At 42.2% G+C, this 20,857-nt stretch overlaps 1 protein-coding gene and 1 pseudogene across 3 annotated transcripts in view; both read right to left on the bottom strand.

The window, feature by feature from the left end:
- Window positions 1–20,857, bottom strand: part of LOC109931099 (zinc-binding protein A33-like) — a 36,941-nt gene extending 16,084 nt beyond the window's left edge. Inside the window, exons 1-4 of one of the 3 annotated variants that reach the window (XM_020530429.2) lie at window positions 20,823–20,857; window positions 18,317–18,783; window positions 7,510–7,605; window positions 4,405–4,638 (exon numbers count right to left, since the gene is read on the bottom strand). In XM_020530429.2, the coding sequence (XP_020386018.2) occupies window positions 4,405–4,638; window positions 7,510–7,605; window positions 18,317–18,730 (744 nt within the window). In that variant the 5' untranslated portion in view covers window positions 18,731–18,783; window positions 20,823–20,857. Of the gene's footprint in view, window positions 1–4,404; window positions 4,639–7,509; window positions 7,606–18,316; window positions 18,784–20,572; window positions 20,708–20,767 lie in introns of those variants that run through there. The other 2 variants (XM_048616722.1, XM_048616723.1) reach the window with 2 other exon arrangements.
- LOC125486990 lies at window positions 16,803–18,294 on the bottom strand (annotated as a pseudogene).

Below are 20,857 nucleotides of genomic sequence, written 5' to 3'. Positions count from 1 at the left end.
GCATTTGGCCACTCTCACTCAACTTGTCCAAAATCACACTGAAGCCTCTCTGCATCCCCTGACAGGTCACTGCCCTCCCCCTACCAGCTTCGTGTCATTTACAAATTTGGAGATGTTACATAAAGATCCCTCACCTAAACCATTAATAGATTTTTTTGAACAGCTAGGGTACAAGCCCTGATCCCTGACAAGCCTATCACCTGGGGGAAGAAAGAACCCATTTATTCATGCTGTTTGTTTCTTGCCTGCCAACCAGTTGTCTTTTCATGTCAGTATACTATCCCAACCCCATGCACTTTAACTTTACATACTAATCTCTAATGTGGGATCTTATTAAAAGCCTTCTGAAAGTACAAGTAAAATATGTTAACTGGCTCCCTATTATCAACTCTACTAGTTACATTCTTGAAAACTTCCAGTAGATTTGTCAAGCATGATTTCCTTCTCATAAACTCATGTTGACTCCATCTGATCCTGTCACTGTTTTCCAAGTGCTCTGCTATTAATTTTTTTTTTTAAATGGATGTTAGCATATTCCTCTCTGCTGTCAGGCTAACCCAGTCTATAATTCTGCTTTCTTTCTACCCCTTTTTTGGTTAAATAGTGGGGTTGCATTAACAACCCTCAAATCCACAGGAACTGTTCCAAAGTCTATAGGATCTTGAAAGATGATTACCAATGCATCCACTATTACGATAAAGTTCCATCTGTAGCTTACGAAGGCGATTCTGCATAGTATTAGATTAAAAGAGGCTTAAAATCTTCTAAAGAACAGTAGCAAGTCTAAGGAGTGGGTGTGCTTTATAAATTAGCAAAGGCCTACCTATAAGTTAGTAAAAAGAGGAAAAAAAAAGAATGCGAGTAAGCTCGTCAACAGTATACACAGACAGTAAAACCTTTTATAAAAAGAGAATAGCTAATGTAAACACAAGTCCCTTACAAGCTGGGACAAGCAAAATTATCATGAGAATTTTTAGAAACACTGAACAAATACTTTGTGTATGACCTTAACGTGGAGGTCCTAAGTTACATATCAGAGACAGAAGGTAAACTTGGTGCTAAAACAGAAAGAAGATTAAGGTATTTAATATTCCTCCAGGAACTAAATGGCTTATATCTTCTAAAATAAATAGCTACAGAGCTAATATACAGGCTAGCTATGACTTTCCAAAATTCCTCAGTTTGAGGAACAGTGACGGCAGATTCCACTTTAGCAAATATAACACCACTATTCAAGAGAGTGTGAATAGAGACAATAGGGAACCACAGGCCAGTTAACCCGCTACCTATTACAAGTCTTAATAATGCACTTAGTAAATCATAAGCTGATTTAGATAAACCAACAAGGTTTTACAAAAGGGGAGAGATAACACATTGTGGAGCTGGAGAAACAGCATCTGCATCATTTTCTGAAGAAGGATCCCGACCTGAAACATCAACTTTCCTGTTCCTCTGATGCTGCCTGGCCTGCTGTGTTCCTCCAGCTCCACACTGTGTTATCTCTGACTCCAGCATCGGCAGTTCTTGCTGCCTCTTTACAAGAAGGAAGTCATGTTTTACATTTATTAGGTATTTCCAGAATGTAACTAGGAGGGTAGAGCAAAGGGATCCAGCAAATTTAGTGTACTTGAATTTCCAAAAGGCAATTAATAAGATGCCACACAAGATAAGGATTCGTGGAGTTTAGGTGATGTACTAGTATAGATACAGGATTGGTTAATGGACCAGAAGCAGCAAATAGGGATAAATGGGCACTTTCAAGTGGGTGCACTTGGCAGGCTGTGACTAGCACATGTGCTGCCAGGATCAGTGCTGGGACCTCAGCTGTTCAGAGCCAATATTAATTAATTAAATAAAGAAACAGAATAACTCATCTAACTTTGTATTGTCAGCAAACTTGAGTGGAAATGCAGCACTGTGAGGAGAAAATAAGGTAAATGCAAAGAGATAACAGAACAGTTAAGTGAATGGACAAGGTGACATCGAATTCTTTTTTTTTCCATTTGTGGGACGTGGGCTTCGCTGGCTGGCCGGCCAGCATTTACTGCCTGGCCCTAGATGCCCTCGAGAAGGTGGTGGTGAGCTGCCTTCTTGAACCGCTGCAGTCCACCTGCTATGGGTTGACCCATAATGCCCTCAGGGAGGGAATTCCAGGATTTTGACCTAGTGACAGTGAAAGAATGGCAATATATTTCCAAGTCAGGATGGTGAGCGGCTTGGAGGGGAACTTGAAGGTGGTGGTGTTCCCATATATCTGCTGCCCTTGTCCTTCTAGATGGAAGTGGGCCTGGGTTTGGAAGGTGCTGTCGGAGGAAGTTTGGTAAATTTCTGCAGTGCATCTTGTACGTAGTATACTCTGCTGCTGTTGAGTGTCAGTGGTGGTGGGAGTGGATGCTTGTGGATATAGTGCCAATCAAGAGGGCTGTTTTGTCCTGGATGGTGTCCAGCTTCTTGAGTGATGTCGGGACTGCACTCATCCAGGCAAGTGGGGAGTATTCCATCACACTCCTGACTTGCGACTTGTAGATGTTGGACAGGCTTTGAGGAGTCAAGAGGTGATTTACTTGTCGCATTATTCCCAGCTTCTGACCTGCTTTTGTAGCCACTGTGTTTATCTGGTGAGTCCAGTTGAGTTTCTGGTCAATGCTAACCCCCAGGATGTTGACAGTGGGGGATTCAGTGATGGTAACACTATTGAATGCCAAGGGGTGGTTAAATTGTTTCTTATTCATGATGGTCATAGCCTGGCATTTGTGTGGCACAAATGTTACTGATCACTTGTCAGCTCAAGCCTGGACATTGTCCAGATCTTGATGCATTTGAACATGGACTGCTTCAGTATCTGAGGAGTCACAAATGGTGCTAAAAATTTTGCAATCATTGCTGAACATCCCACTTCTGACCTTATGATGGAGGGAAGGTCATTGATGGAGCAGCTAAAGATGGTTGGGCCGAGGACACTACCCTGAGGAACTCCTGCAGAGATGTCCTCAAGCTGAGATGATTGATCTCCAACAATCACGACCATCTTCCTATGTATCAGGTATTACTCCAACTACTGGAGAGTTTGCCCCTGCTAACACATTGATTCCCGTTTTTCTAGGGTTCCTTGATGTCACATCCAGTCGAAAGCAGCCTTGATGTTAAGGGATGTCACTTTTACCTCACGTCTGGAATTCAGCTCTCTTGTCTATGTTTGAACCAAGGCTCGAAAGAGGTCAGGAGTTGAGTGGCCCTGGCGGAGCCCAAACTAAACAAACATTTAATGGAAGTATGATGTTATTTCCTTTGGTCATAAGAATGGAAATGCAGAATATTTTTAAACAATGTGAAATTAAGTAATTGGCATGAGGCCATTACTACGAAGTGATTGGAGTCTTGCTGCAATTGAACAGGACTTTGGTGAAATCACACCAAATACCATGCGCAGTTTTGGTCTCTATATTTACTAAAGGATATAGCTACACTAGAGGCAGTACAGCAGAAGTTCACTAGATTGCACCTAAGATGAAAGTATTGCCGTCTGATTACAAGCTGCGTAAAGTGGGTCTATATTCTTTGCTGTTCAGAAAAATGTGAAATATTCTCAATGAAACATTAAAGATTATGAAGGCAGCGGACAGTGTAAACACTGGTTGTTTCCCATTTCTGGGGAGATAAATGATGAGATGGGGAGAAATTTCTTGACTCTAAAGGTTCCAAATCTTTTGGAATTCCCCATACTGTAAATCATCAATGAGCTATAATTGAAGATATTTAAGGTGAGAGCAGACTTATTTATTTGATCTCTCAGGGAATCATCCGATATGGGCAGCATAGGAGAAAGTGGGGCTGAGTCCAAGATTAGCCACGAGTATACTGAACATCACATGTACTCCACCTGCTCCTATCTCATGGTGTCAAATTACCCTCGGATCAGTGCAAAACCCACTAGCTGCCGAATCAGGATGGCATAGGTTCAAACCCCATGTGACCAGCCAAAGTCTGACAATTTCAAGAATCCCATCAAAAAATAAGAGTCCTGCACTGCGACAGGTGAGATAGTAACCCAAGATCTTATCTTGCCCATAAGGTGAATGTAAAACATTCAATTGTCCTTATTGCCCTGGCCATTACTTAGCCTTCAACCACACTTGAATGACATCACACTGCTGGTTACAGGACCTTCCTGTGTGCAAAATAGTTGCAGCTTTTCTGCAAGAACAACAGTGACTGTACTCCACAATATAAATGATATGGGTGCTGAGTCAGGAAAGTTGCTATAAGAATGTAAAATTGTTCTGTCTTTCATCTATTAACATTTTCCTCAAAGCCTGTGAAGTACCAAGTAAAGAACATAGGTAAAGAAGAGCAAAAAGGTGAAGGGTACATTAACCCAGTCTTTGCCACAGGTTGCCTCCTCACCTGAAGAAGCTCCAGAGGCTCTTTGAAACTCAGTTGCAACTGTACATCCAGGACAGTTTGTTCAATCGAGGACATTTCCTGGTGGATCTTCTCCACATTTTCTTGTAAGGGTTCAATGGTCTGGCACACTTGTTGCTCAATCTTTGTTTCCAGCTCTTGTTTCTTTGTGTCCAGAAATTGATAGATGGTGACCAGATCGGCTTCAACCTGCTCCTTCAGCAGTTTGCCTTGCTCCTGGGTGAAAATCATCCAACACAGTCTATCAATATAAATTATCATTGGTTTCTGAGTAGTTGGAGATACAGCCGCAGAAAATTTGGTTGGCTAAGGCTTGCAAGTGCTACCTAACTAATAACAGCAAACATGATTTGACCAGAAGGTTTAAGCATACTTTCCAAGGAGACCTGACATCATAGGTAAAGGCATTTCCTGATCAGTACAGTGTGCGGCCTGTGAAGATGAAAAGCTACCTGTCTTGTGACTAGCATGATATGTTTACCATGCTAGTCTGCTGATTTGATCAATCATACTTTCATTTTCACCTCTGATGCCATTGTTTCAAATAAAACCATTACTCTCTGCTTCATCCTAGTTATCCCCACTGTTCACTCTCATCTTTGTTCATTGTTCCAGGATCACCAAGGAATGTTAAGAAAATCCCCAGCCTCTGTTCTTCATTGCAAACTGTGTCGCACCAAGTTCCCTCCATCCTTACCTCCAATAACTAGGGAGAGAACCCAATGAATTTCTGTCAATAATACTGAGACCAGCTAAACAGCTGAATTTGCAACTCCTTTCATTCCCCAGAGCTCACTAGGCCAAGGTCACTAGATGTCAAGCTGGAAAAGCACAGCAGGTCAGACAAGATCCAAGAAGCAGGAAAATCAATGTTCCAGGCTGAAAACCCGAGGCCAATCTTTCTCTGAGGCTCCTCTCACCCTTTCTCAACTTTGATTCTTCTCCAGTTTGTCTCCTATCTCCACTCATGCCTCTCCAAGCTCCTCTTGTCCAGGAAACCCATACAGCTTATCCAAGAAACCAATCTCTCAATTCTCGTCCAAAAAAGTTCGTCATTACTCAACTTTGTCCTGGCTCCAACACTGCTGTCTCCTCAGGTACTTTAATTCCTTCAAATCTGTTGTAATTACCCACTTGTCAAATAAAGTAACAACCCTTTCCCTCTTCATGAGTAAACTATCACTCCATTTCCAACTGCTTTTTCATCTCCAATGTCCTTGAATGCATTGTTATTCCCACGAAATAGTGCCCATTCTCCTAGAAATCCATGCTTGAATCACTCAAATTAGGTTTGTTTTCAGCCAAGTCTCCAATAAAAATAAACTACCCTTACTCCTCCATTTCAATACATCTGCAGCCTCTGACACTGTTGACCACACCATCCTCTTTGACTTGGACAGCTAGCTAGGCTGGACTACACTTGACTGGTTTCACGCATATCATAGTTAGAATACAACTTGCAATTTCTGCTCCTGCACTGGTATCTCTAGTGCCCTGACAAGAATCTATCCTTGTTCTCCATCTAATTCTCATGCTGTCCCTTGATAAAATCATACAAAAACACAGTACCAGATTTCACATGCATTTGGACAACACTCAGCTCTACCTCATCATCACCTCTCTTGATTTTTCCACTGTCTGTAAATTATCAGACTAGATAAACAGAAATATCCATGTATTAATAATGAGAAGACCAAAGCCATTGGGTTTAACCTTTTTTTTTACAAATTCCCTTCCCTAGCTGCTAACTATTCTTCTTCGTGGCAAATGTCTAGTGTGAACTGGTCTGTTTGCAACTTCAAGTGCTGTACTTGATTCCAACTTGAACTTCCATTTACCAATGCAGAGGTTTGCTGAGGCCACCTATTTCCGGCCATGCCACTCACATCACACCTGCCTCAACTCACCTCCTGTTAAAACATACAATCACACCTTGGTAACCTCTAATCTTTATTATTCCAAAATACTTTTTTTTCTGGCTTCCCACATGTTGCCATCTGCAAACCTGAGGTCACCCATCACTCTGATGCTCATGTCATCCCTTGCACCAAGTCCACTGTCCCACCAATTATGTTCACTGATCTCCACTAGCACCAGATTAATCAATGCCTTGATTTTAAAATATTATCTGTGGTTTTAAATTCTCATTGGCATTGGCACACTCTATCTCAATAATTGCCTTCAGCCCCAAGATCCTCTGAGATGTCTGAACTCCTCTAATGCTGGCTCTGGAGTTTCCTCCACAAATCTCACTACCTCTATAGTTGCCTTTTAAAATCTGCTCCTTTCACTGAGCAATTGATCATCTGCTTCATTATCCTTTTTGTACCTCTATATTCAAATCGTGCATTAGGATGTCCCTGTGAAGCACCTTGGGATTTTCATACAGGACTATACAAACACAACTTGTTGTTATTCTACGTTGAATAATCTGGTCTGATTTTCAATTTATGACCTGTTGTCCTAACCACTACACCAGCGGAAAGAATTTCTATTATACTATCAAAATCCTAAATACTCAATGATTCAATATCCTTAGAGTAACATTGTGATGAGTGTACACTATACTCCTTTCAAATTCAATATATAATTTCTAAACAGTGATGTCCAGAGCTGCACAGATCACCCCAGTTATGGTCTAACTATGGTTTTGCATAACTGGAGCCAAATTTTCTTTATAGTATAACCTTTCAGATATAAAGGCCAATATTCCACTGAATTTTTTTTGTGGATTTTTGATTATTTAAAAATATGGACATGGATCTCTAAACCGCTTTTGACCTCCCATTCTCCAAACTTTTCAGCATTTGAATAATACTGAGTCTTCTCAATTTTAGTCCAAAACTGCACTTGATAACTCTGCTTAAAAAGCTAAGGATTCCACTTTTTTTAAACTTGTCTTACCACCTTCAAAAACACATTCGTCTTAAGAAAATTTTATGAATTCAATAAACGCTGGAGTGCCACAGTAAGGTTACAATTTTTAAATAAAGACATTACTATACTGGAATATTCATGTTCCTTTCAAAAGTCATGACATCCTCTACCGAGAAAGACAATGGATGAGACAAACCATATGACACTCACCCTTACTTTACAAATCTTTGCCTCTTCCTGGCTTTGGCTTTGACAGGCCTTCTCCTTTTGGGACTGGAGGAAGCTGATAGCCTCTTCCAATTTTTCCTGCAATAGAAACAGTAAGCTTCATAAAAGATAGGTTTGTAAGGATTACGAGACAGAATAACATTAAGAAATAGAAGCAGGCCCCTTAAGCCTGCTGTATCATTCAACACAACTATGGTTAATAATCATATAATCTTTGGATTCAGCTCCACTTTTCAGCCATGATTATGCTTAATGGCAAAGTGGGCTCAATGGGCAGAATAGCCTACTCCAGATTCTATACTTCTATTCAGGAGGTCACTGTTCAAAAATATAAGACTACCAATTTAAAGCACAGATGAGGTGTTTTTTTTTTCCTCCATAAAGATCATGAAATTTTGGAGCTTCCATTTTGTAAAGGTCAGAGAGTCATATAGCACAGAAACAAACCCTTTGGTCCAACCAGTCCATGCTGAACAGAATTCCAAACTAAATTAGTCCCACCTGCCTGCTCCTGGCCCATATCCCCCCAAACCTTTCCTATTCATGTAGAATAGGTCTTTGAATGCTTTATAGTAAATGTGGACGGATTATTGGCAAGAAAGGGAGTGAAAGATTAATCGGAGATAGTCAGGAATGTGAATTTAAAATTACTTTCAAGTTAGCAATGATCTTGCTAAATGGCAGAATAGGCTTGAGGGTCAAAATGCTCCCTAATCATATGAAACTAAATCTGCACACCATACTCAAGATGTGATCTCACCAAAGTTGTGGACATTTGCAGCAAAACCTCATTATTTTACTCAATCCCCTTGCAATTAGGGCCAACATATTATTTGTCTTCCTAACTAGTCTTTCAATATATGTTTGAAATCTAGCTTTGTGTTCTTTGTACACCTACACCCTAATTCCCTCTGAATGGTGACTTTCACAAATTTCATGCAGCTTGTGATTCTTCCTCTAGATTAAAGATTAGCTAATGTAATTATTCATAAGAAATTAGAGAGAAAACAGAATTATAGACTGGTTAGTTGACATCAGGTGTATGAAGAGGCTAGAATCCACTATAAGAGATTGAAGAGCAAATGTTGGCGAGTTCGCCGAGCTGGAAGGTTTGATAGCAGATGTTTCATCCCCTTACTAGGTGACATCCTCAGTGTTGTGGAGCCTCCTGTGAAGCGCTGTTGTCTTGTGCAGGTTCGAAATTACATGGTCCAGTTTTTGCTGCTTCTGGTAGGTGCCGGTCCCAGCCGTGCATTGTAATGGTCGCTATATCAGGTCTAATTCAACGTGTTTGTTGATGGAGTCTGCAGATGAATGCCAAGCCTACAAGAATTCCCTGGCTGTCCTCCGTTTGGCTTGTCCAATGATAGTAGTGTTGTCCCAGTTGAAAGTGTGGTTTTTGTCCGTGTGTATTGAAATCAAGGACATCTGGTTGTGTCGTTTAGTTGCTAGCTGGTGTTTGTGGATGCGAGTTGCTAGATGTCTGCCTGTTTGTCCCACATAGCGTTTTGTGCAGACTCCACATGATATCTTGTAGACCACATTTGCCCTGTGCATGGTATCTATTGGGTCTTTCACTCTGGTCAGTTGCTGTCTTAGTGTGGCTGCCGGTTTGTGTGCTATCCTGATTCGTAGTGGTCTGAGTCATCTGGCTGTCAGTTCTGAGGTGTTTTTATATATGATATGGTGGTTATTGTTTTCAGTTTTGGTGTGTTGTGGTTGTGTTGTCTGTTGGCTAGGCATCTGTGGATGAAGCTGCAGGGGTATCCATTCCTGGTAAAATACCTTGTAGAGGTGTTCTTCTTCCTCCTGCAGATCGGGTGTGCTACAGTGTGTAGCGGCCCTTTTAAACAGGGTCCTAAACACAGCTCCTCTTGTGAGAGTTGGGGTGGTTGCTGTGGTAGTTTAAGACCTGGTCAGTATGTGTGGATTTCCTGTATACTTTTGTTGTGAAGTCACCGTTCTCTCTTCTTTACACCATCACGTCCAGGAATGGGAATCTGTTCTTGTTTTCTTCTTCTCTAGTAAATTTGATCCCTGTGGGTATGGTGTTCATGAGTCGGACGGTGTTCTGAATTTCTGTTCTTTTCATAATTACAAAAGTGTCATCCATGTATCTGATCCAGAGCTTGGGTTGGATCTGTGGGAGTGCCGTTTGTTCCAGTCTTTGCATGACTGCCTCAGCTATCAGTCCAGAGACGGGTGAGCCCATGGGAGTCCCATTGATCTGTTCATATATCTTGCCATTGAATGTAAAGGGTGTTGTTAATTTAAGCATAAGTCCAGCATTTTGAGTATGCAGTGCTTGTTGATCTGTTTGTCGTCTGTTGTGGTCGTCTAGTAGGTTGGATATGGTTTCTTTGGCTACGTTTCTGTTTGTTGTTTTTACATCAAACAAGATCATCACTTCTTCTTTGTCTATCTTAGTGGTCTTGATGTTGTTCCGGAAGTCTTGTGTTGATTGTATGGAGTGTCTTGGACTACTGATTAGGTGTTTAAGCTTTTGTTGTAGTTCCTTTGCTAATTTGTGTGACGGGTTCCTGGTAGAGCCACAATTGGTCTGAGGGGTATGTCAGGCTTGTGGACCTTGGGCAGTGTGTAGAACCCGGGAGTATTGCTGCCTTTCTGTTTCATCCACTTTAATTCTGTTTTTGTTATCTGTCCTTTTTTGTGTGGGTTCCGTAGTGTATTTATTCTGTTTGTTAGCTGCAGTGTGGGGTCCCACTCCCTCTGTTGGTAGGTTTGTGTATCTGCAAGTAATTCTTCAGGTTTTTGTATGTAGTCTGTTTTAGGCAGTTATTCCGCCTTTATCAGCACAAACAATGATGATGTTTTTGTTCTTTTTGTGGTTCTTCAGAACATCCCTTTCATCTTTGTTAAGTGTGTTCGTTTGTGTTCTCCTTGTCAGTAGGGATACAACGGTCTGTCTGACAGTTTTGTGTTTCTCCGTTTAGTCTGTCGTTTGAGTGTGGATTCTAGTGCTGCAAGGAGGTCTGTTTTATCAGCATCTCAGTGGTTGTAGTTCAGTGCTTTGATTAGTACTGTTTTTTCTGTATCTGTGAGCTGTCTGTTGGAGAGGTTTCTTATCCATTTGTAAGTCATGTTGTCCCCTCTGTTGTTGGTCAATTTGGTCATTTTTTTTCTGTAGTGCTATTCTCTTTTAGTGTGTGGTCCAGTTCTGTGTTAGTGTGATGGCCCGTTCGATTCTCGAAGTCCACTTCTGATTGGTCACTTTGGAAATTAACGACTTTTGGCACACAATTTCTTGTTTGTACTTGTGGAATCTGTTATGGGCATCTGTGATCATGACTTGTATCATCCTGTGGCTGTTCTGTCTGGCTGTTTCTCTGGCTTGTGGGTTATTAACTGGTAATCTGTACCTTAAGCTTGGTGGTAGTAGTTTTTTTGTGGCACTCATGAGAAATCTGAGTTGTTCATATGTGGTGCTTAGTTGGTTGGCACAGGATTTCCACTTCCTCGTTTGCTTTAGCGTCTCACGTCCATAGGTGTTCAGCGTTGAGTGAAGATTTGTAGCTCGGGTGCTGGTTGTAGATGTTGGGGTGTTCACCGAGCTGGGAGGTTTCGCATGGTATCTTATATGAAAAACAAACACCTCCGAACTGACAGCCAGACTACTCAGACCGCCAGGAATCACGACAGCACACAAACTGGCAGCCACACTAAGACAGCAACTGACCAGAGTTAAAGACCCAATAGATACCATGCTCAGGACAAATGTGGTCTACAAGATACCATGTTGAGACTGCACAAAACACTACGTGGGACAAAACAGGCAGACAACTAGCAACCTGCATGCATGAACACCAGCTAGCAACTAAACGACACAACCAGATGTCCTTGATTTCAATACACACAGATGAGAATAAACACACTTTCAACTGGGACAGCACTACTATCATTGGACAGGCCAAACAGAGGATAGCCAGAGAATTCTTGGAGGCTTGGCATTCATCCGCAGACTCCATCAACAAACACATTGAATTAGACTTGATATACTGACCATTACAATGCACAGCTGGAACTGGCACCTACCGGAAGCATCAAAAACCAGACCATATGAATTTGAACTGGCACAGGACAACAGCGCTTCACAGGAGGCTTCACAGCACTGGGGATATCATCTAGTAAGAGGACGAAATGTCTGCTATCAAATCTCCCAACTCAGCAAACACACCAACATCTACAACCAGCACCCAAGCCACAAATCTTCACTCAAACTCTGAAAAGCACTTGAAAAACAGTGTCAGGATTGGGCAGTCAGCATAGATTTACAGATGGGAAATCATCACAATGTGACCAGTAGAATTAATAAGGAGGAGCCATAGGATGTGGTTTACTTGGACTTTCAGATGGCTTTTGATAAGGTCCCGTGTAAGAGATTAGCATATAAAATTAAAGTGCATAGGATTGGGGATAATGTATGACATAGACAAGAGGATGGGATACAAAGAGCAGGAATAAACATTTTTGAGCAGCAGGAAGTGACTTATGGGGTACCACAGGGATCAATGCTTGGACCCCAATGATTCACAATATACGTTAAAGTTTTAGATGAGGGAACCAAATGTGATATTTCCACATTTGCAGATGACACAGACCTGGGTGGGACAGTGAGATATGAGGAGGATGCAATGATGTTTTGGACAAGTTGAGTAAGTGGGTAACTCTATGGAAGGTGAAGCATAGTATGGATAAATGAGAGTTTATCCATTTTGGTGGGAAAAACAAGAACACAGATTATATAAATGATGATAAGATTGGAAAAGCGGGAAGTGCAATGAGATGTGGGTGCTCTTGTTCACCACTTGTTGAAAACAAGTGTCCAGGTGCAGCAAGGTATGTTGGCCTTCAGTGAGAGGATTCAAATACAGGACTAGTGATGTCTTTCTGCAACTTTACAGAACCTTGGTGAGACCAGAACTGGAGTGCTAGATGCAGTTTTGGTCTCCTTATCTGAGAAAGGATACCCTGGCTATGCAGGGTTTGCAACAAGGGCTTACCAAACTGATTCCTGAAATTGCAGATTTGACATATGAAGAATAGGGTTTAGAAGAATGGAGGGGTGGTGGGATCTCATAGAAACCTATAAAATTCTAACAGAACTGGACGGGATAAGCGAGACAGACTGATGGTGTTATTGCTAGACTATTAACCCAGAGACCCAAGTAATGTTCTGGAAACGTGAGTTCATATCTCACTATGGCAGTTAGTAGAATTTGAATTTAAGAATAATCTGGAAATAGGAGTACAATGATGACCATGAAACCACTGCAGATTGTCAGGGGAAAAGCCCATCTGGTTCAATAATGTCTTTTAGGGAAGGAAATTTGCCATCTTTACCAGGTCTGTCTTCCACGTGACTCCAGACCCACAGCAATGTGACTGACTCTTAACTCCCCTCTGGTCAATTAGGGATAGACAATAAATGCTGGTCCAGCTAGTGACACCCACATACACGAATGAATTTAAAAAAAACGCATACAGGATGTTCCTGATGACCGGGGCGTCCAGGACAAGGGAATACAGTCTTAGGATATGGAGTAGGCCTTTTTTAAAAATTTATTCATTCACGGGATAAGGGCTTCGCTGGCTAGGGCAACATTTCTTGCCGATCTGTTAGTGCTTTGAGGGCAGTTATGAATCAACCACATTGCTGTGGGTCTGGAGTTACATATAGGTCAGGCCGGGTAAGGATGGCAGTTTCCTTCTCTAAAGGACATTAGTGACCCAGATGGGTTTTTCCTGACAATCGGCAATGGATTTATGGTTATCATTAGACTCTTAATTCCAGATATTTATTGAATTCAAATTCCATTGTCCCCAGAATATTACCTGGGTTTCTGAATTAACAGTCCGACAATAATACCACGAGGCCATTGCCTCCCCTTTAGGACTGACATGAGGAGAAATCTCATCTTCCAGAGAGTGATGAGACGGTGGAATTCTGTCACAAAAAGAGGTTGAGGCCAAAACATTAAATGTTTTCAAGAAAGAGTTACATATAGTTCTTAGGCCTTTGAAGATCAAAAGGTATGGGAAAAAGAAGGAACAGGGTACTGATCATATCGAAAATTACAGCAGGCTTGAAGGGTTGGAAGGCCTACTCTTGCATCTGTTTTCGACATTTCTGTGATACATTTTGCCTCTGTTCTTGTTGTCAAAGTGCATAATCCCATACTTCCCCACATTATACCTCATTTTGTCACCCAACCTGTTTCTATCCCTGCAGCACCTTTATATGTTCTTTACAGCCTATATTTTCACATAGCTTTGTGCTATCAGCAAATATGGATATATTCGTCTCAGTCTCAATGTTCAACTAAGTCGTTAATATAGATCGAGAATAGGTGAATACAGATTCTAACAGAATTCCACAATTCACAGCGTGTCAACTTGAAAATGTCCCATTTATCCTTACTTTCTGCTCCAGTCTGTTAATCAATCTCCCATCCATGTTGACTCCAAACATGCTAATTTTGTATATTTATCTTTCATGTGACAAGTTATCAAATGTCATTTGAAAATCTAAGTATTCTACATCTAAATACCCCTTTCATCTACTGTAGCAGCTATATCCTTTATATTCCTTAATTGAATGAATTATCAAAAGGAGTTGTAAGCTCATTGCCATTACATATTAATGAAAATTGGTGATAATACACAGCTTGTTAGGACAGCCCATGTGACAACAGAAGCAGAGTTAACATTTCAGATCAATCACCTTTCATCTTGACAATTCTGCTGGAAGTGTTAATGCTCGTTCTCTTTTCAGAAGATGCCAAACGTGCTAACGGCACCAGCTTTTTCTCCTTTATTTACATCCGATTTCCAGAATTCTGAGTATTTTGGGTTTTTTTAGTGTTACGGAACACTTAGTGTGAGTATTTAAATTAAATCGTATGTCAAAAAGATACATTGATATATTAAACAGGCTTTTAAAATAGCAAAGGAGAGCGCAAAATCCAAGCTCATTCTTCTTCAGGGAAGGGTGAACAAGTATAGCCACAATTGAATACTGTGTGGCAATGTTACACCAAGAGGTTACTTGGCAGCTGTTGTGGGTAAGGGAAAATATCATACTAGTTCCATACCAATGGTTAAAAACAGGGTTTACAGTTGTCTTAGAGTAAAAATACTTCTTGTGCATCCCCTAACATACAGAAAGTGTCCAGCAAGAAGGCAAAGAGAGATAAGAGTAAGCAGAAGTTAGAAAAGTTTAGGTTAGAAATCAGACATTACCTTGCAGAATGGCAACATAGACTCAATGGGCTAAAAACTCACACTAGCTCCTTGGTTTACACACGGTCTCTGAAGCAGGATTGAGAGATTTGTCTTTGCAAACGGAATTGGGAAACAATTCCACAGACAGAACATGGTGTAATACAGGAGAGGACAGCAGACAATAAAGCAATGGTAGAAATAGCTACAAAATGATGATAGGCCATGGAAGATTAGAGCTGGGTGAACAAAGGTTATAACAGGATTTCAGGCAATGAATCAAACTTTGAAGTTGATATACTGAGATGAAATTAGGCATGGAGACTGATAAGAACCTCCCTACCCCCATGCATATTTTAGTTACCTCTACCAGCTCGCCATACATTCCAAACCCCCCTTGCTGCCCCAAACATTTACTTCAATCCTTTTCCTGTCAGCTGTATATCTTGCGCCCCTTTTCTTGCCAGATTGTATCTTTAATACCATAGGCCACAAGATATAGGAACAGAATTTAGGCCATTTGGCCCAGAGTCTTCTCCGCCATTGGATCATAGCTGACATATTTCTCGACCCCTGTAACCCTTGATCCCCTTACCAATCAAGCACCCATCTATCTCTGTCTTAAATACACTCAGTGACTTGGCCTCCACAGTCCTCTGCAGCAATAAGTGTCACAGATTGACTGCCCTCAGCTGAACAAACTCCTCCTCCTCTTAGTTCTAAAAGGTTGTCTTTTCACTCCAAGGCTGTGCCCTGGGGTCCTAGTCTCTCATATCAGTGGAAACATCATCTCCACTCTATCCAGGCTTCTCAATATTCTGTAACTTTCAATCAGGTCTTCCCTCAACCTTCTGAACTCCATTGAGTACAGACCCAGAGTCCTCAAATGCTCCTCATGATGGCGCAGCAGTAAAAGGGCTGCATGCAGGCTCTTTCCCGGGGGCCCAACTGGTCCCATCTGCTTTTTTTCTTTGCTTCACTTTTGCCTCTGCTCTCTTCTTTCATTTTATTTTCCTCTCCTTTTGGTCTTTTTCTTCGTCTTTTTTGTGGTGAGTTGGTCAGCAACACCAGTGTGGCAGTGAGAGTGGGTCACATGCTGAGTGGCGGAAATGGCTTCTGTTGGCAGTAGGAGGTGGGGGCAGCCAGGCATTCTCCTGACAATTGGAAGCCGGTGGCAGATGAATGTGATCTCATGCACCTTTATCCCCATTTTCTGCCTGTGGCAGCAGCAGTGACGTCATTCTCCCAGTGTTCGGGGCTGGTGGTAGCAGCAGCGAGATCATTTTCCCGGTGTTTGGGGCCAGTGGCAGTGGACTCTTCGAAACAGCAGCACCAATAAGGTGACATCTGTACAAGAAGCTGGACTCATGGCCCAGCTGGCAGCAGGGTCAGGGACTCTTGGTTGAGGGGCGAGTGTGGGTTCAGCAGCATTAGTGAAGTGGGCGCAGCAGCGGCGAAGTAGTGGAGGCCTCCCTTGAGGCTGGGTATTGGCACAGACTAAGTCGGAAACATTGATATTCTGAACTTTTTACTTCTTTATTTTTCCAATTTATTCCTATGACCTATAATGCTGGACTATTTATTTCTTTACTTTTCTCATATTTTTCCCCCTAACAATTTCATCTTAAATATCTGTACCTAGGCAATGCAGCAACTGTAAACTTTTCACTGTACTCATTTGACTACATGTGACAATAAAGTTAATTCAGTTCAACTCAGATGACAAGCCGTTCATCCCTGGGATCATTCTCGTAAACCTCCTCTGGATCCCCTCCAATGTCAGCACATCCTTCCTGAGATACAGGGCCCAAAACTGCTTACGATATTCCAAATACAGTCTGACCAGATTATTATACAGACTCAGCAGTACATTCTGTTCTAATATTCTAGCCCTCTTGAATGCTGACATTGCGTTTGCCTTCCTAACTGCCAACTGAATCTTGCATGTTAACCTTAAGTGAATCCTGAACTAGGGATCCCAAGTCCCTCGTGCTTCAGATTTCCAAAGCCTTTCCCCATTTAGAAAATAGTCTACGCCTCTATTCTTCCTTCCAAAGTGCAGAACCTCACACTTTCTCAGATTGTATTCCACCTGCCGCTTCTTTGCCTCCTCTTTTAGCCTGTTCAAGTCTTTCTGCAGCCTCCCCACTTCCTCAACATTACCTGTCCTTCTGCCCATCTTGTTGTCATCTGCAAACACACCTTTGACCCTGTCCCCAATAGATCCTCACATATCCTGCATCTTTCCTTGTCCCCAGATTTTGTTTTTTCAAATGTAACAGATTTTTATTTCAGTCTTTGCATAAATGCTTTATGTTGCTGGAACAACAACCGACTGGGGCCTTTGAACAGACATGAATGTGCGTCCTGGCCAGATCTTCACTGAATTCCTGGTGTGTGGCTTTGGTAAACAGAATCTCTTTCCAGACAGCTGAGGTCAGATAGCTGTAGATCTTGGAGATGGCGTCAAACGCAGCTTTAGCAAAGTAGCCCAGTATGGCTGTGCAGCCTCTCGCAGAGGTGTAGCAATCATCAATACCAGCCATCTCTGAAGTAGTTTCTTGGGGACAGGAGCTGAGACAATACTAGTACCACGAGGAGCAGGGATCAGATGCACTGAGACTGAACTAAAATGCCCGGTCACCTTGCATGGTACAGTGAGGGCTTTTCCAATTTTGTTACCCCAGTAACCCTTCTTACAGGAATGATTTGACAGCTTTGCCAGAATGATAGCTCCACGAATTGAATCGGCCACTTCCTTTTGAGCACTTGACACCCAATCAAACGTGTCGATTACATTCACCTATTGCAACAAAACCCTTAATTCTTGTGTGTTGACCAGCACAGATTTGCTTCTGTATAGGCACGATCTTGAGAACCTCATCCTTTAAGGCTGATCCCAGGAAAAAGTCAATTATTTCAGACTCCTTGATAGGAAGGGAGAAGAGATAAATTTCCTCCAGAGTCTTGATATTCAAATCCTTTACCAAATGGCCAAGTTTAGTTACTGGCACACATTCCTTATCTTCGGCCTTTCCACCATGACCCCTGCCACGACCCTACCACTGACTCGGCCCCTACCAATACCACTGGGTCTGAACGCGTGGCTGAAACCTCCTCTACTACCAACGCCATTCACCATTTGGTGGCCGCTTTACAGCGTGAAGGAACAGCAATATATCTTCCAAACTCACAAACTCTTCTACCTAGAACAAGAGCAGCAGATACGTGAGATTACCACCCCTCCAAGTTCCCCTCAAAGCCACTCTCTGTCCTGACTTGGAAATATACTGTCGTTCGTTCATGGTTGCTGGATTAAAATCCTGGAATCCCCTCCCTAAGGGCATAATGGGTCTACCCACAACACCTGAACTGTAGTGATTTAAAAGGAAGCTCACCATTATGTTATCAAGGGCAACGAGGGATGGGCAATAAATGTCGTTCGAGCCAGCAATGCCCTCTAGCAAATGAAAACAAAAAATCTTATCTTTGCCCCTGTACATCTGTCAGCCTTCTCCCTGCCACACCTGTACATCCACAACTTTCTCACCTTGTACAGGTCGGCAGCCTCCTCGACAGGGATGAAGCTGTGACCCCGGTGCTCTTTTGCACAGGAACACACCACACAGATGGCTGCTTGGCAGTCCTGGCAGAAAAGCTTGCGCCGCTCCTCATGCTGCTGGCAGTAGAAGGTAGGGTGACCTTGGTGAGGCTGAAGGTTCAGCTCCCTCACCCCCTCCACAATATTGGCCAGCATGCGGTTTGGCCTAAGCTTCTTCTCACGGAACTCCTCCCTGCACTCAGGGCAGGAGTAGAAAGCATCACCCTGCTCCCAACTCTTGGAGATACAGAGACGGCAGAAATTATGTTCACATTCCAGTGCCACTGGCTCCTGGAAGAAATCCAGGCAGATGGAGCAGGTCACTTCACTGAAGAGGCGGTTCACGTGATGACTCGTAGCCATTCTCAAATCAATTTGGAAAGTGTATCCAATTCCAAGCCTTCGCAACTATCCACCTTAATATATATAAAGAAAACAAATTAATACATACCCATATTATAACTTACATTCCCACTCAGTTTCATTTCTGAAAAATTCCAACTTTTAATAATAAAGTCGGCTGTGATTTAATGGGTAGCACTCTCACTTAAGTTGGAAGGCCTTAGGTTCAACACAAACTCCAGAGGCTTCAGCCCACAATCTTGGCTGATACCAGTCAGGTCCTGAGGGAGTGCTGTTCTCTCAGAGGTACGTTTTCAGGGGAGATGTTAGACTACGATCCCTGTATACCCTCGGAGGTAGATTAAAAACAGACTCCCTGGCAACATTTTGAAAGCTGAGAAGTACTCCCTTGTACTCTGATCAATATTTGCCTTGTAATCAACACAACTAAACTAACAATTTTCACATCATGCTGCTTATGGGATCTTGTGTGCAAATTACCTGCTGCGTTTCCTGCAACACAAGATTGACTATTCCTTAATTTGTCCTTCATTGATTGTAAAGCACCAAGGGATATCTAAATAACATGAAAGCCACGCTAAAAGTGAATGCTCTTTCTAAATACAGCTGACTGCATAAGAGGCCACTGGCATAGTGCCTTTGCGAAAGCAATATAAATATAATTTTGCTGTCCCTTTCTCTCCATTTAGTCATGTTTCTTTCCCTGCTTCAAACATTTCTACAACTTGTTTTAAAAAGCAATGATCACTCCTTCAGCTTCTCTTCCCAATGTGACGAAACATTCAATTCTCCAACTAATCTCCATGTAAATACAACTAAAACACTCTCAGTACATCTACTCCCTTCATAACAATTTTAAATTGTGGGCACTTTGACAATGACATTCAACTGGTGGTGTAATGGTAAGGTTGCTGGATGAGCAACCCCAAGACTCCTTGGGTACGCATTCCGTTAATAGTCCAGAATTAAAAGCTAGTCTCAGTCACGGTGACCATGAACACAATACTTATTGATTTAAAAAAAAACACCTTGTTGATTCCCTTTTTCTTGCCTGGTCTGGCCTACATGTCACTCTGGGTCCACAGCAATGTGGCTAACTCTAATCGATAATTTTTCCTCTCTGAAATGGCCCTACAGCAAAGCCAATTCAAGGAACTGGGAACAAATGTCGTTCCCACATCCCACGGACAAACGAATGAAAGAAAAAACTTATCCTCTCAACTCGTTTAACGGGGGTGGGGGAGGAGGGAAAGAGGGGTGGTGAACCTTGATGAAATCTCAGTTTGGTCTTTCCCTTTCAAAATGACAAGACGCCAACAGCAAGCATTTCCCTCCCAGCCTCCAGAGATTCCTAGGGAGGGTACTGAACCCAGCTGAAATGGCATTCATTCAGACACATGCACGATTATCCCACGGTTTGATATGTGGATAGATTCGGGAATGGTTGACCCCCTGCAATGTGCCAGCCTCAGCTGCAGAGATTTTCCAGAACTTTCCACGTCGATGTCAGGAAAGACACTTGGAGGTGGATCAATATTGTTTTAGAAAGGGGATTGGGGGGTGGGGGGTAACAAGAAAAGTGGGGTGGGGGGGGAGCTTCGAAAGCATCTTTGACGTATACATAAATGCCCATTAATGGAAATATAAATATGACTGTGGGGGAAACACAAGAGGGAGGCTGAAATCGCAGTTTTTGACGTATACATAAAGGCACATTAATCGAGATATAAATATGACCGTGGGGGAAAGAAAAGATAAAGTTAAACTTTGAGAATAACTTTGATATTCACGTAAATGGCCATTAATCGAAACATATAATGTTTGAGGTTGACATAGGGCGACCTTTACTAAGTTCGGTTTCAGGAGTTCGAAGACACCGCCTGTTAAACATAAACAAAAACAAAAGTCGTCCCCTTAGAGTAACGAGTGATTTTCTGGTGTTTTTTTTTGCCCCCTTTAAAAATACAGCCGATTCCGTTCGAAAGCTTTCGGGGGAATAAAAATAAAAGAGAGACCAATTCCCTACAGTTTACAGACCGTCAACGGTCGGCCTCGGCCAAAAAAACAAAACAACTTTGCAGCTCGAACTTGCCGAGTTTCGGGAGCAGGACTTTTTTTTTCAGGAGG

Source organism: Rhincodon typus, chromosome 35 (genome assembly GCF_021869965.1).
Source record: "Rhincodon typus isolate 14 chromosome 35, sRhiTyp1.1, whole genome shotgun sequence".
NCBI classification, from domain to species: domain Eukaryota; kingdom Metazoa; phylum Chordata; class Chondrichthyes; order Orectolobiformes; family Rhincodontidae; genus Rhincodon; species Rhincodon typus.
The sequence above is the reverse complement of the archived record's forward strand: the minus strand, read 5'-3'. Positions and strand labels throughout refer to the sequence as shown.